This window comes from Rattus norvegicus, chromosome 1 (assembly GCF_036323735.1).
Source record: "Rattus norvegicus strain BN/NHsdMcwi chromosome 1, GRCr8, whole genome shotgun sequence".
NCBI lineage: Eukaryota > Metazoa > Chordata > Mammalia > Rodentia > Muridae > Rattus > Rattus norvegicus.
The window spans coordinates 14,663,988-14,680,872 of NC_086019.1; the positions used below are offsets into that span (position 1 = coordinate 14,663,988).

Sequence of the window (16,885 nt, forward strand, 5' to 3'; positions counted from 1 at the left end):
CGGCTGTACATGACGTGCCCCTGCCTCCTCTCCGAACCTTTCCCTACACCCTGCCTCCACCACAGAAGCTCGTGATATCCTAGAGGTGAAAGCAGGAGGCACAGGTGGTGCCTCTCCTACGTAACAGATGAAGTCTTGGGTGAGAAACACTCTCTTCACAACATAGACGGGTTCATCAAAAAAAAAAAAAACAAAACTCGATAACTAAACTATTTTTTGTTAAAATTATGACAACATAAGACTCAACATATCCCAGTAAAAACAACTTTACTCAACTGAACTCATGTCTACTATAGCGTATGTTACTCACCTGTCTATTTAAGGACTGGTTCTTAAAAGGTGTCCAGGCACTGAACCGTGTGTGGAAACTCTCCACTTCCAAACTTTTCAGGGAAAGGTTTCCAAGTGACATCTCGGCAAATGACTTTCTTCTATTTCTAGGAGTTATTGGTTCAATTTAACAGATGTGTGGCTAAGAAGACTTAGAAATAACCACAATATTAATTATTTTCTGCACGTGAATTATAAAATTACCATATCCACTAATATATAGGTAAAGCAGACACAGAGTTACAGTTCGGGGTGTGTATAAGCATACAAATGTGGGGAAGTGGCCCGTGCCACGAAACTTGGTAAGGCTGAGAGGGTTCGGAAATCCCGCACTCACCTGAGGACCATATGAGTTTTCCCTACTCCCAACTGGACTCCTGGCCTGGGACAGGTTATCACAACTCCCCATGACCAGAACAAAGAACAAAGTTCTCTGTGCTAATGAGGTATCTAGATGGCCCCTGGGAGTTTAGCCAAATCCCTTCCCAGACATTCTTCCCGCACAAGGTGTTTAATCTCTGGTCCACCCTGAGGAAGTTGTATGCACCCATTTTCTACAACGCACAGTGAATAAACAGTATGAACAAGCCAGGACTGTCTCTCATCAGGAACAGCTGTGAGGAGCATGGAGGACTCCTCTGTCTACAGAGCCTAAGTCTCCCACAGAAGGCCCCTCTACCCTCCCTGATATTCTCCATCTGAGCCAATAATATCCATGTAACAGAATACTGTATATTATGGGATGACGGACACACACAATCGTGGATGGATCACACACATACCCTAGTGACAGAAGAAGCTAGGAACAGAATAATACAGTTTGGCCATAATGGTGATAAGAATCAAGACAGTTTCCTCTGGAGAAGGAAGGAGAGAGTAATATTTGGGAGAGGGCATTGCAGGTGATTCTGAGCTTGATCTAGAAACAGGAATCCAGGCGAGCTCACTTTATAATACACTGAGCCCTGCGGCTGTAGTTTGTTTGTTTTTTTAATTCTCCATTTTCAATGAGAAGTTTGTAAAGTGATACAGTTAGAATGATATCGAAAACCATTAAGTACTATGAAAAAAATATGAGCACAGATGTCACGAAAAAGACTATAGCACGTTATTGGAGAATATTCTAAAGTCCTAAGTAATCTGAAATCCTAAGTAAACGAAGAGGTGTGCCTCCTTTGCAATGATGGGGCTGAGCGGACTGAAGCAATTGATTCTTTCAAACTGACCTATAACCTCAATACACTCTCAGAAAAACATTAAGGACAACATGAATCCAGAAGTGGTGGCCCATCCTTTTCCCTCCTTCCCAGCATAACAGGCCCCAGGTCTTAGCACAAGTGACTCCATGACGGAACACCCATTCAGTCTGTAAAACTCAACGTGCAGACAGGCCACCTGCCAAAAATGAAGACAAAGACCTACTCCGTCAAGCCCCATAGTTATGGGAACGTCCCTCAATGTACTAACCTTGCCTTCTGGCTTCTGTAGTTCTGCTTCTGGCTACTGGTTTCCTTTCTGTTTTTTATTTTGGGGAGGAGCTAGCATTTTTTGGTTTGTTGGTTTGTTTGCTTGTTTGTTTGTTTGTTTGTTTGTTTTTTGAGGCGGGGTTTCCATGTATATCCCAGGAACTTATACTTTAGACCAGGCTGGCCTCAAACTCACGGAGATCCACTTGACTCTGCCTCCCCAGCACTGGGATTAAAGACATACGGCACCACTGCCAACCAGTGGTTACCCATTCTTATTAACTGACTGAAGTATGTCAATCCAGGACATGATTTGTGTGTGTGTGTGTGTGTGTGTGTGTGTGTGTGTGTGTGTGTGTGCTTGAAAGCCACATGCAGTGATCACAAACGTCCAGTGTAGTTGCTGGCTGGCTAAGACTTTTAATTGGTTTAAACCTAGATCCAAGCAGTCTACTCCACTGAATACCCCACAATACCAGCACTCAGGAAGCTGAGGCAGGAGGATCTCTGAAAGCCAGCCAAACTAGTTACACAACAAGACCCTGTCTTTTGAGATCTTTTTTCATTTGAAGCCAATCTTACTGCTATTAAATGCACAAATATGCTATTTTTATTACCCAATCCTAATGATATAAAACACACATTGCAAACATCTAAATATCTATCCTCAGTAGCCATTCACCATGGTTTTGGATATAGGGAAATAGATTCCCCTTAAGCTGCAAGGCTGTAGGTGTTTCTTTCCAGTTAACTTTAGCAAAATCCATACAAGAGTATGGATTAACAAGGATCTTCACTTGTTAGCTTACAAGAAAACACCTTCAAAATTGCACCTTGTTAAAGTGTCTGTACTAAAAGACAGAAACGGAAAGGAAGAGGGGAAGAAGGCAGAGAAGCTGCTGTGGAGAGAGAACATGGAAGCTGGCGTTAAGATTCCACACTGTGCCTTTACAGGTTGTTATGAATGTTCTTAAGGGATGGATGTGTATGGGACTTTGTCTGTTTAGGCGGGCGATTATATCCTACCAATTGGACCAGAGGTTATTGTGTTCTGTGTTCTTTCTTGTGGAGAACTGAATTTGAGAGAGTGTGTGGGATGCCACAGAATTAGGATGTATATTTCTGCCATGGTGGCAGCCTGCCTTGGGAACTGGATGGGTAGAGAGATTGTCGCCAGGCTCAGAGAGAGGCCTTCGGCAGTGCGATATGGGATGGAGCAGAGCAGGTGAGATGCTTTGCTGACTGAGATTAAGATATCCAGCAGATATCTTGGGGTACTGCGGTGCTGGACCTAGAGTGGGTAAAAAGGCTGTTTTATTTTTTATAATTTTGCAACAACACTTTCAGGCTGTTTTTTTTTTTTAACTTGCTATCATATCCACCACAGCCAACCATATCCATAGCCACCAGCATAGATGAGAGCCATTTCGGACCTGTGAGGTGGCTCATCGGGAGAGGTGCTTGGAGTCACACCTAACAAGTTGAGTGTTGTCTCCGGAACTCATTGCTAGGACACACCTCTCTCTCTCTCTCTCTCTCTCTCTCTCTCTCTCTCTCTCTCTCTTCTCCCTCTTCCTCCCTCTCCCTCTCGCACACGCACACACACACTAAATAAATGAAATAAAACCACATCAGCAGAGAAAGTAAAAATCCATTTACCAGAGAAAGTAAAAGGTAAATCGCCACATGTCCATGATATTCTAGCTGACTGGCAGCCCCTTGAGTGCTAGCAACTCCAAGTGGGCAAGCAGCCGAAGAAACACCTGGGTTCTGAAGAATCCAAAGTCAAGCATTTGCACATGTACTGCCTCCTTCCTATCCAGCACATTTTAAAAAACGGTATTTCAAAGACGTGGACAGTCTTAGCAGCAATCTTTGGAAAGGTTAGGGGATAGCATGGCACAGTGAACGCCACATTTGAAGACGTGTAAGCCACGCAAGGCAGTAGTGTGTCTTGACGAACAGTTTAATAATGTGTTGTTCAGATTAAAAACCTCATGGCAAGGTGGAAAATTAAATATCTCCTTCTGAATCATTAAATCACAGCAAAGCCCTAGTGTTAGAAGATATCTGACTGTTGTTATGTAAAATCATCCCAGGAGGATACGTAAGAGATCTGTACTTAATAAGTTTCTCAAAATTGTTGTTAGCCTCTGTGCTGAGGGATTACTGAGTTACATAATGAGTCAAGCATTACAGAATAGTTGCTGTATCTGCTGCTGGGCTTAAATACATGATCTCTCTCTCTCTCTCTCTCTCTCTCTCTCTCTCTTTGTGTGTGTGTGTGTGTGTGTGTGTGTGTGTTGTTCACGTTTACACAAAATTGGTTTCGTTTTCTCAAATGTCAGTTTGGGGCTAAGAACTAGCTTAGCCAGAAGAGTGCTTGCCCGCTATACACAAAATACGCATGAAGTACCTCAGTACAATACGATCATGAGCTGTTGTATACTCCTGTAATTGCAAGCCTGAAATTCCAGTACTTGAGGATGTAGAAGAGGATATTGAAAAGTTCGGTCATTCTCTACTTCCTAGTGAGTTCAAAGCCAGCCTGGTGTACAAGAGACTCAGCCTCAAAAGTACAACACAATGTCAGTTTTCCTAAGAAGCTATTCAGTGGTACCCAGATCCCACTGGGAGAAAGCTGGTCTTCCAGGAGTGCTGGCACACCAGAGAGCACAGCTAAGACCAACACATGGGCTCAGAGGGAACCCCCGGAGCACTCAGGACACAGAAACTGAGGAGCAGTCTGGGCAGTATCCTTCTGGTTTCTGTCTGCGCCCCAGCTGACCGTGTGCCCCAGCACTCTGTACCCAAATTCTGCCGGGAAAGAGCTGGTCTCCCATGAGTGCTGACACACAGGCTTACAGGAGGGTCAAGCCACTGACAGAGACAGCAAGAGCAGCTAACACCAGAGACAACCAGATGGCAAAGAGGCAAGGGCAAGAGGTTAAGCAACAGAAATCAGGGGCACTTGGCATCATCAGAACCCAGTTCCCCAACAACAGCAAGTCCTGGATACCCAACACACTGGAAAAGCAAGATTCTGATTTAAAATCACAACTCATGATGATATTAGAGGACTTTAAGAAGGACATAAATAATTCCCTTAAAGAAATGCAGGACAACACAGGTAAACAAGTAGACGCTCTTAAAGAGAAAACACAAAAATCCCTTAAAGAATTACAGAAAAACACAACCAAACAGGTGAAGGAATTGAACAAAACCATAAAGGATCTAAAAATGGGAATAGAAACAATAAAGAAAGCACAAAAGGAGATAACCCTGGGGATAGAAAACATAGGAAAGAGATCAGGAGTCATAGATGTAAGCATCACCAACAGAATACAAGAGATAGAAGAATCTCAGGGGCTGAAGATACCATAGAAAACATTGACACAACTGTCAAAGATAATGTAAAACGCAAAAAGCTCCTAGCCCAAAACATCCAGGAAATCCAGGACACAATACGAAGATCAAACCTAAGGATAATAGGTATAGAAGAGAGAGAAGATTCCCAACTTAATTCTCAACAAAATTATAGCAGAAAACTTCCCTAACCTAAAGGAAGAAATGCTTATAAATATACGAGAAGCCTACAGAATTCCAAATAGATTGGACCAGAAAAGAAATTCCTCCCATCACATAATGATCAAAACACCAAATGCACGAAACAAAGAATGAATATTAAAAGCAATAAGGGACAAAGGTCAAGTAACATAAAAAGTCAGACCTAACAGAATCACACCAGACTTCTCAACAGAGACTATGAAAGCCAGAAGATCCTGGACAGATGTCATACAGACCCTAAGAGAACACAAATGCCAGCCCAGGTTACTGTATCCAGCAAAACTCTCAATTAACATAGATGGACAAACCAAGATATTCCATGACCAAAACAAATTTACACAATATATTTCCACAGATCCAGCCCTACAAAGGATAATAAATGGAAAACTCCAACCTAAGGAGGGAAACTACGCCCTAGAAAAAGCAAGAAAGTAATCTTATTTCAACTAACCCAAAAGAAAATAGTCACACAAACATGATTCCACCTCTAACAACAAAAATAGTAGGAAATAACAATTATTGGTCCCTAATATCTCTCAACATCAATGGACTCAATTCCCCAATAAAAAGACATAGACTAACAGACTGGATATGTAAACAAGACCTAGCATTTTGCTGCATACAAGAAACACATCTCAGTGACAAAGACAGACACTTCCTTAGTGTGCAAAAGGCTGGAAAAAGTTTTCCAAGCAAATGATACAAAGAAATAAGCTGGAGTAGCCATTCAAATATTGAATAAAATAGACTTTCAAACAAAAATTTATCAAAAAAGATAAGGAAAGTCACTTCATACTCAACATAGAACTCAATTCTTCACAGAGTTAGAAAGAGAAATTGGCATTTGGAATAACAAAAAAATCAGGATAGCAAAAACTATTCTCAACAATAAAAGAACTTCTGGGGGAATCACCATCCCACACCTCCAGCTGTATTACAGAGAAATAGTGATTTTTAAAAAAAACTGTATGGTATTGGTACAGAGGCAGACAGGTAGATCAAGGGAATAGAATTGAAGACCCAGAAATGAACCCACACGCCCAATGTCACTTGATCTTTGACAAAGGAGCTGAAACTATCCAGTGGAAAAAAAACTGGATTTCAAAAAGTGGTGCTGGTTCAACTGGAGGTCAGCATGTAGAAGAATGCAAATCTTTCCATTCTTATCACTTTCTACAAAGCTCACATCCGAGTGGTTCAAGCACCTCCACATAAAATAAAATACACTGAAACTAATAGAAGAGAAAGTGGGGAAGAGCCTGGAACACATGGGTACAGGGGAAATTTTCCTGAACAGAACACCAATGGCTTATGGTCTAAGATCAAGAATGGACAAATGGGACCTCATAAAACTGCAAAGCTTCTGTAAGGCAAAGGACACTGTCAATAAGACGAAATGGCAACCAACAGATTGGGAAAAGATCTTTATCAATCCTATATATGATAGAGGGTTAATATCCAATATATACAAAGAACTCAAGAAGGTAGACTCCAGAGAAACAAATAATTCTTTGTTTAGGGAACAGAGCTAAATAAAGAATTGTCAACTGAGGAATATCAAATGGCCGAGAAGCACCTAAAGAAATGTTCTACATCCTTAATCATCAGTGAAATGTGAATCAAAACAACCCTGAGATTTCACCTCACACCAGTCAGAATAGCTAAGTGACAGCACCCAGGCTGCCATAATACTGAGAACTGGATGTAGACCTGGGGGATTTGACAGAAGACACAGACTTGGGTCAGTCATTCTACAAGAATGCCAAAGCTTTACTGAGGTTCACAGTATAGATACACCAAGTCCACCGGGTGGAAAACCCCTGGAAGCACAATGGAAAAACAAGTTTACGTTCTCAGGATGAAAACAGGAACTGACTCAATGGTGTTACTTCCCATCGGCCAAACAGCAAAGGCCAAGATGTTCTTTTCTTAAAAACAGAAGTTTCCACATGCATCAGCAAGGCTCAGCAGGGAACAAACACTGAGGGAGCCCAGGAGGGTCTGACAACTAAGATCAAAAACTCAGGTGACGGCAGATGCTGGCCAGGATATGGAGAAAGAGGTACACTCCTTCCTTGTTGGTGGTACAACCACTCTGGAAATCAGTCTGGAGGTTCCTCAGAAAATTGGGCATAGTACTACCTGAGGACCCAGCTGTACCACTCCTGGGCATATACCCAAAAGATGCTCCAACATATAACAAGGACACGTGCTCCACTATGTTCTTAGCAGCTTTATTTATAATAGCCAGAAGCTGGAAAGAACCCAGATGCCCTTCAACAGAGGAATAGATACAGAAAATGTGGTACTCTTACACAATGGAGTACTACTCAGCTATCAAAAATGATGACTTCATGAAATTCTTAGGCAAATGGATGGAACTAGAAAATATCCTGAGTGAGGTAACTCAAACACAAAAGAACACACATGGTATGCACTCACTGAAAAGTGGATATTAGCCCAAGAGCCAGATTACCCAATATACAATCCACAAACCACATGAAGCTCAAGAAGAAGGAAGACCAAAGTGTGGATGCTTCAGTCCTTCTTAGAAGGGGAAACAAAAATACTCATAGGAGGACATATGGAGACAAAATGTGGAGCAGAGACTGAAGGAAAGGCCATTCAGAGACTGCCCCACCTGGGGATCCATTCCACATACAGCCACCAAACCCAGACAATACTGTGGATGTAAAGAAGTACATGCTGACAAGAGCCTGATATAGCCATCTCCTGGGAGGCTCTGCCAGACCCTGACAAATACAGAGGTAGATGCTCGCAGCCAACCATTGGACTGAGAACGGGATTCCCAATTGAGGAATTAGAGAAAGGACTGAAGGAGCTGAAGGGGTTTGCAACCCCATAAGAAGAACAACAATATCAACCAACCAGACCCCCCCCCCAGAGCTCCTAAAGAATTAAAACACCATCCCAAGGGTACACAGGGATGGATCTATGACTCCAGCTACATGTGTAGCAGAGTGTGGCCTTGTCTGGCATCAATGGGAGGAGAGGCCCTTGGTCCTGTCAAGGCTCAATGCTCCAGTGTAGGGGAATGTCAGAGGACGGTGGTGGGAGGGAGTGGGGTGTGTGGGTAGGGGAGCATCCTCATAGAAGCAGCGGGAGATATTGGGTTTCTAAAGAGGAAACAGAACAATGGGACAACATTTGATATATAAATAAATAAGTCAATAATATGTTGATCTTAAAAAAATTAAATTAAGTTAAATTTTTAAAAGAGATGCTTCTCAACCAAGGAGGGATGATAGATTTGTAGTCACTACTCTTTTAATGCACTTCTTTTTGGAGACTGCACCTCATTCTAACTCAGGCTAGCCTCGAACTTAGAGTTCTCCTACTTCTGCCTCCCAAATGATGTTTTCTTGTTCCAGCATTGTGTAACTGTCCAAAGAGTAGTTCTATAAGATATCAGCAGGTGCTTCCTCTGAAGCAGAATCTGTGATTAAATATAATCGGAAAATTGATCAGAATTAATGTTTCTTTCAATATGCAATGCTGTGAAAACTTTGTCATGCTGGTGTTCTCAGTGAATCCGTTAGAAGAAATAATAGATAACATTTTCTTTACCCACCGTGACAGTGTTCGTGCAGCACATGCGTGTTAGCTGATGTGAGTATCCTAGTGTTTGCTTAATTCTAGCAAATTGTTCCCCAATCAGTGGCTTGCTGTAACAAACACTGATTATCTCACAGTGTCTGGGAGTTAAGAGTACAGCTTAACCAGGCCTCCAGCTCAGGGTCTCTCCTGGCAAGTGTCAGCTGGAAATGAGTCATTCAAAGCTGGACTGAGGAAAGAGTCCCTTCCAAGCTCATGCAAGTGGTTGTTGAGCCGCCCGTCTGATGCCTGTCGGGCAAACTAGCAAGTTAATTAAAACGGAGAAGGAAGGTCATAGGACCCTAATTCACATGCTCAGTCAGAGACTCCGAATCTAATCTGGCCAACTTTAGGGACTGAAACCTTCAAAGCTGTGGGTCCAAATAAATCTTTCTCTTTATATGTTATCTCAGACATGTGTTATGGTGGCAGAAAGCTGGTTAGCATAGCCTACGCACTAACTCCAGGCAGACAGTGTCAGGGCAGAGCAGATTGGTAAGAGCCCTGTTGGGAGCCGCTGTTGTGTTTGTCTTGTTTCCTTTTTTTTTTTTTTTTGAACAACTATACCTGGATTAAGAGATGAACTGGCTGGTAGTCTATGGAGTATGGAGAGAGTTGCTTCACTGTTGGAATAAACCAGAAGTATCAGTTAACTGTTTCCCGGAGTGATTTGTTTTGTAGGTAGAGCCACGCAGAGCAGAAGGTCCCGTTTCACTCCTGCAGAGGGTGCATTTAGAATATCATAAACCAAACCTGCTTGTGGAGGGCAGAGAGATGACTCAGTTTTTCTGTTTGCAACTCTTAGGGGGTTCGGCCAAGGACACTGCTCCTGTGGTGAGGCAATCGGCTGACGTCAACCGAATGTCAGAAAGGTCACAAGTTTGTCATATCATTAGGCAACCTGACCACCAGATTAGCCTTCTGTAGCTGTCTGGGGATTTTCCATGAACCCAGTCGTACTTAACTCCTATAATATTAACATCAATAATGGAGTGATTTAAGGGCATCGCTTGCTCCCAACACTCTTCTAGGCATCTGAGCATCTCAGTACTCATACACACAGACAGACGGACAGACAGACAGGCACGCGTGCGTGCACTCGCACGCGCGCGCGCGCGCACACACACACACACACACACACACACACACACTTCGTCGTTGTTTTGAGTCTGACTCTCTTTACATAACCCTGGCTGTCCTGGAATTCACTATGTAGACCAGGCTGGCCTCAAACTCACAGAGATCTGCCTGGTTCAATTGTCAAGTGCTGAGATTAAAGGGGTACGCCAGTACAACCAGGCCCACACAATAATTTTTTGAAGTGTTATTAGTTGGTAGAGAGGCGAATGCATTTGGCCCTTTTGTAGCTCACACATGCAAACTGGGAAGTGCATCAGATAGTGTCTGAAATGTCATTCCTGCAGAAACAGCTTCTAAAGAGGTTCTCTACAGGCTACAGGGAAGAACCACAACACACAAAAATGTGAAAAATTGGAAAAGAAACACAATTCCAACCAAGTCCATTTACCCACATCGGGAGCATGTACACACCACTGCCTGAACTGAGTGAACTCGAATACAGACGGTGCCAGGAAACTCTGCTGATACTTCGAGCAATGTTTATTAATAAGCGCAAGGCCAGTACTTCTCAAAAGATAAACATTTAGCGATGTGTCGTAATCAGTCACCTTAGTCACGAAACCCTAGCATATGAAATCTCAGAACCGCAAACTAGTGACCGGAGAGTCTTAGTCTCTTCCTTATTAAGCCACACAGCCCCTTCCCACGTCTTTGGACTCCAAAGTAGCAAATCGAGTGAGAAGAGAAGAGACCGGGGAGTGTAGGGGGTGGGGGTGAGGGGTCGGGGTGGAGCTGGTGTGAGCCAATCTGGGGTCCTGTGAAATACTAGTGTTTTCCAAAGTGCTGGAGCATTCTGGAGTGCTCCGAAGGAGGGAAGTTGCCACCACCCAACTCAAACCTGACCCCAACAGAGGTCTCCAAGGCCATGGAGACCTCCAAGGCTCAAGGTTTTTCCAGAAGTCCCAAGGAAAAGACATCTCCAAGAAGGCAAGGGCTTTACCTCCTGGAGGGGCCAAGGTCTGAGCACGGTGGCCGGTGACCGGTGGTCGGTGGTCGGGCAGCAGTCTCCTCTCTGCACGGGGCAGGAATGAAGGCTTGCTGCCTGGGGAGGTAGGTGGGGCAGCGGCGCCCCCATCTCCATAGGGAAGACAACACAATCCGCCACCACGCCCCACAGGTCCGGTGTCCTTGGCTCAGTGCTGCGCTCCAGTGGCCAACCTCGGTCTTTGCTGCAGGAGGCTGCTAACTAGAGCCGTTGTCACCTTTCCTAGGTTTTTCTACGTGGATTGCTTTTGGCTGCTGGATCTCCAGGGTCTTGCAAGTCTCTGGGAAGAGGTGAGAAACACAAGGCTACTGTCTGCCAAATTTTGCTTAGCTTTATATAAGCCAGCAATTTTTAAGTCTTGAGATGGGAAAGGTAACACTTCTTACCCTTTCTCCTGTTCATCTTTAACACATCCTCAGAAATTTTTAAAGTTTTTTTTTTTTTAAAACAGTATTAGTTATACAGGAGTTAGAATAATTGCTTTGGCCAAAATGCCTTAACAGGTTTTTTGTGAAGCCCCCCTCCTCCCACTTCTTTTGTAGTTAACGTGGAGAGATTTCACAAATCTGTTGAGTATGGAAAAGTTAAAAATCCCATGAATAGTACGGTAAACACAATCCAAGGATGAAGTCTGAAAGGAAACACAACTGAGTTAAAATAGTTTGCTCTCACAGTAGGCTTTAGGAGATCTGTAACTCAATAGAATACAATGATTTTGCAACATCTACGTTGTAAGAGTGGCACGGGGCATCAAGGAAAATTAAAATGGAGATTCTGTCTTACCTCAGTCAGAATGGCTGTCACCAGACCTATCAATACTGAGGAGCGTGTGGGGGACGGGAAATGGTTGCCCACTGTGGGTGGGAAGAAACACCATGGGCATATACCCAAAGGGTTCCATAGACTACCACAGGACTACTCTACTGACATCAACTAGGAAGTGAAATTAGCACACACACACACACACTGGCAGTTCGTGCAGATGTTATGAAAAGGAAATCCTGGTATTTTCCTGGCAAATGGATGGAACTGAAGTACAATAAGCCCCGGGCACGACTCTCTCATGTGTGGACCCTAGCTTCAAAACTTCTAGATGTGTGTTTTATATGAGGTCAGGAAACCAGAAACAGCCATATAGGGGCTAGGAGGTCTTAAGGGGTTGAACGCAGAGCAAACGTGATGTGGAAGTGTGTATGGGGGCGTTGTCAGAGTGTGGTTAAGCCAGAATGAGGGTTATGGTGTAAGGGGAGTCAAAAAAAAAAAAAAAAAACCCAAAATGTATGAAAAGGCCTTTGCTTGTATGCTTATTTAAAAACTTTTAAAAGCTGTTTGAATAGCCGTATCTTTAGTGAGCGGACAATGTTCTCCCAGAATACATGGGGGTTTTTTTTTGTTTTGTTTTGTTTTTTCGGAGCTGGGGATCGAACCCAGGGCCTTGCGCTTGCTAGGCAAGCACTCTACCACTGAGCTAAATCCCAGTGTCGTGTATGGGATACCTCCCTATGAGTCACTGGTCAGAAAGGACCCAGGGGGACCCCAAACAACTGGTTATTCTCATTGTTTTTAGTTGTCCACCATAGCTAAAAGGAAGGACCCTACTGATGAACACAGAGAAGTCAGATTGGAATTGACCTGGAAACTCCATTCCTGCCCTCTAGTTTTTACAGTGCTAGAGTCCACTGGGGGAGAAAAGCTTACAGACTTCCTCAGCAGTGAGTCCTACATACCGTGGCTATTCGCAGCTGATGGTTCTTGGGGGAGTGGGAGTCACCCTCCTCGGGAGTGAGACTACTTGTAGGCTACCTGTGGATAGCTCCCCTGCCAGGCAGCACTAAGTGGACCCAGTGAATTATGAAGATAAAATAGGACATGAAGGAGGGAGGGGCGGCACGGAGGTCAGGAGGAATGGGAGGAGGGAGCTGGAGGGTTACTGTGATCAAGACACACTGTGTACACATAAAATCGTCACTCGTTGAGTCCTGGTGTGATCCTCACCACTGAAACAAGGAAAGAAAGGAGGAAAGTATCTGCAGAGCTTTGCTAGAACCTGCTTCGCGCTAAGCATCTCCTGTTATGCTGTTCGCTTCTGTTACCCCTTATGCTGCCACGCCCAGCTGCTAATTCCTCACAGGTTCCACTGACTGAACTCAACCCGGGTAAAATGCACAGTGGGAGGCTAATGGGAAGAATGGGGATCCAAGTCAAGGACTTTCATTAAACAGTAGTTAACGTGCAGAAGGCATGGAATTCAGAGATGGCACAAAATCCTATTTTCTACACACAGTTTACTTTGGAGGGCTGAACCCTTGTTTCCAGATTGAGGACTTCTAGGTCTTCCAAACAGACGACAGAGGCAATCATTTAAAACAATTGCTTTATTAAAAATAGCAAATCTCACGAGTACTTATTAAACATTTGTCACTGGCCATTGGGAAACACACCTGCGTGTGTACTGATTGTCTGACGTAAACTGAAGCTGGACCGCTACAGGACACCTGTGCACCACCACCGTGTGACCGGCACTGGGTCAGTGCGGCCATGGCAAGGACGAATCCTTCAGCCCGACAACGTTTAGCACGATGCATTTCAAGTATAACCCTTAAGGCAACAAAAGAAAGCATAGCAGCACAACTCTGTGTCCCACTTCCCGAGGAGACCTACAGGCGGGCCACGGCCTCCCCGGCGGTGGAGTACAGCGAGCACATGGACTGGAAGCGGCGTGTGGACATGATCACTGCACTTGCATTCTCGTGACTCGAGAGTCTGTTGCGGGAGATGATTCTGCCACAGGACTGGGCTGGAAGTAATGACTGCTGCTTCCCTGCAAGTCTCAGAGCAGGCTGCAGGCTGCGGGCCGCATTAGCTGCTGGGTGCACTGGGAACGTCCTGCGCATCGGCCAAATGCAGTTTCTGTCTGGATTCATCCGTTAAGAAGAGTTCCGTTTTAAAGCAAGGACTTCCTGTAAACTTCAGGAATTTACACTCAGTAACCAGGAAACACAAGAAACGGGCTAAGTGACGGAGGGAAGGACAGAGGGAGAGTGGACAGGCTAAAGGGAAAAGCTGTGGTGTTACCAACGTGTTTGGACAGGAGCTCGGTGGAGAGAATTATGCTGTGTGTATAATTTGAAGCTTAAAAACATTAATTTAGGATCGAGTTATGTAGTCTCAAATTCCAAATCCTCCTGCCTCAGCCTCCAGTGCTGGGGTTATAGGAGTGTAGCATCAGGTCTGTCCAGGCTTTTTTAAATACAGCAAGAACCATTTCCATGATAAGGAAGCAGCGGAGGAAAACATGAAAAGACTAACCGGATTACAACCCCTTAGAGATGCTATTTTGCCACGTTTAGCAAAACAATTTCCTTATGAAGCCCAGACATGAAGTAATTATTACATCTGTGATCTCGATCATCCCGCAAGAAAACTGAATAAAACAGAATCCCTACATGTGCCCTGTCCTTTCCTTTTCCTCTTACTCCTAAACCGTTCAGCCACTGCTGCCCACTTTTCAAAGCCCAGATCACACACTGATCTGAATACATCGAGGACAACCGTGAGGCGGCAGTACAGACAGACAGACAGACAGAGGCACAGGCCACCGGAGTACTCTTGTCTACTTGGGAGGTTTGAGATTTAACTCATGGAAAAAACAATCACTGAAGAGCAAAGTAAGGTGGAAGAAGCTGAAGGGGAGGGAGACCCCACAGGAAGACCAGCATCTCAGCTAACCCGGACCCTTGGGAGCTCCCGGACACTGAGCCACCAACCAGGCAGCATGCACCAGCTGGTCCAAGGCCCCCGACACACACACAGCAGAGGACGGCCTGGTCTGCCTCCCGTGGGAGAAGATGCGCCGAAACCTCAAGAGACTTCAGGCTGCAGGGAGGGGGAAGGCCTGGTGGTGGGGGAGCATCCTCTCGGTGGCAGGGGCAAGGAGCAATGGGATGAGGAACTGTAGGAGGAAGGGACAATGGCTGGATTGTAGATAGATACAGATATGGATAGATGGAGGGAGGACGGATGGACGGACGGATGGATGGATGGATAGAAGATAGGTAGGTAGGTAGGCAGGTAGGCAGGTAGGTAGGTAGATGGTAAGATAGGCACGTAGAGTTCATACTCATGCCCAAGCTCAAAGCAGCAGCACACACTTAACTGTAGTTACTGCATGGCTAAGCAATTGGTCACAGTATAAAACATCACAGCAGTAGTCTGACTTGTTGCTATTCTAGCTTTTGTATACTCTATACAGTTTAGAAATTTCCTCATACATACCATTACACAGAAGCCCCTTAAAGATGTTAACGAATGTGTGAAATGTCACATTATTAATGTGCGAAGCACATTTCAAAAGTCCTATCTCATGCTATTGTTGTGTTCAAGGAGAGTTTCCCTCTCAAATGAAAGCATGTTGATGGTCGGATCATTTCATATGATTCTTACGTATTAGCGGTTGTGTTTAAAAAAAAAAGTCTGGGGCTGGGGATTTAGCTCAGTGGTAGAGCGCTTACCTAGGAAGCGCAAGGCCCTGGGTTCGGTCCCCAGCTCCGAAAAAAAAGAACCAAAAAAAAAAAAAAAAAAAAAAAAAGTCTGCAAAGTTCCCTAATCGTTGTTTCAGACTGAAATACTGAAATCAAAACCACCTTCCTGTGACTTGTTGTTTTCCCTCAGGCTAAGTCTACACTGTGCTAGCGTCAGCTTGGAGATGCCACTTCACAAGCTGTAGAAGGACCCTTTAAGAGTTGTGTTTTAGTGATACCTGAATTTCAGTTTTATGTACCTTAAATAACAGTAGTAACTGTATCTTCGGTTCTCTCCCAGATTGTTTCAGAATCTCGCAGTCAAAATAATTCTTGTCATCTACTACATAATTTTTATGACTTGAAGAGTAACAATTAAACTTGTTTTGAAAAATAAGGAAACAATATAAAACAAAGAAGAAAGCAGACATGGAGTTTCAGCATATGCAACCTTGAAACAAAATGATCTGGAAACTAAAGGGGAAGAAACGTAGCCCTAGTGAATAAAGTAAGATACGGTAGGAATTATTTACCCAGAAAAATAGATTTTGAACTTTACACTGTTGATAGTAGGCAAAGGATACATAGAAGAATTCAATTCTTCTAACTGCAACACAAAGAAACAAATTGAATATTAATTTTTACAAGAGAAATATTACTAGGTCATTGTAAACCATGTTTTAAAACAGCTTCACGTAGGTTTTAACTGAAAGAGCAAATTATTAAAGAAAAACATTCTCAAAAAGTTTTCTAGGTTAGGAAATCCTTTTTACAAAATAATTGTAAAGTCATTGCAGCTTGACCAGGAAGAGAATAGAAGCAAATGATGTGGACTAGAGCGTTAGAAGCATTCTCAGAATCATGTCTAATGGCAGTGATCTCCACTGTGTGTGTGCTGTTTCTCTTTGAGAGAGAGAGTCTGGATACCCAGGCTGGCCCCCAACTCTCTGTAGCCCAGGTTAGTCCTCACTCATGATTCTAGGTCACAGACAAGCACTACTGTGCTCTTTTAACAGACATTTGATCATTATTGTGTGTAGTGTGCTGTGTGTGAGGGCAGGCACATGTGGGAGACAGAATAGCACCTTGTGGAGTTGGTTTCCTTCTGCTCTTACGTGAGCAATAGGAATGTATTCAGGTCCAAACATCACCAGGCTCGCCCTGCAGGCACTTTTACCTCCTAAGCCATCCTGCTAAACCTATGCCTTGCTTTTTTAAAGAACAGTTTTGTTTTTCGCTTTTTAACAAAAACGCCATTTCCA

General features: G+C 43.9%; 2 protein-coding genes across 17 annotated transcripts in view; both read right to left on the reverse strand.

Annotated features, from left to right (window-relative positions):
- Ect2l (epithelial cell transforming 2 like) overlaps positions 1-13,334 on the reverse strand; it is an 82,596-nt gene extending 69,262 nt beyond the window's left edge. For 8 of the 11 annotated variants that reach the window (XR_010058839.1, XR_010058838.1, XM_063276233.1 and 5 more), the window contains exon 1: positions 311-13,334. Coding sequence is in view for 9 of the 11 variants with exons in the window: in XM_063276233.1 (XP_063132303.1) it covers positions 311-412 (102 nt within the window). In the remaining 2 variants the exon portion in view is untranslated. The remainder of the gene's footprint in view (positions 1-310) is intronic. The other 3 variants (XM_063276203.1, XM_063276201.1, XM_063276207.1) reach the window with 3 other exon arrangements.
- Positions 13,335-13,463: 129 nt separating this feature from the next.
- The window catches only part of Ccdc28a (coiled-coil domain containing 28A), a 15,279-nt gene continuing 11,857 nt past the window's right edge, over positions 13,464-16,885 (reverse strand). For 3 of the 6 annotated variants that reach the window (XM_063266008.1, XM_063266007.1, NM_001037789.1), the window contains exons 5-6: positions 16,208-16,230; positions 13,464-14,017 (exon numbers count right to left, since the gene is read on the reverse strand). In XM_063266008.1, coding sequence (XP_063122078.1) covers positions 13,963-14,017; positions 16,208-16,230 — 78 coding nt within the window. In that variant the 3' untranslated portion in view covers positions 13,464-13,962. Of the gene's footprint in view, positions 14,071-16,156; positions 16,231-16,885 lie in introns of all 6 variants that reach the window. The other 3 variants (XM_039081106.2, XM_063265998.1, XM_039081103.2) reach the window with 1 other exon arrangement.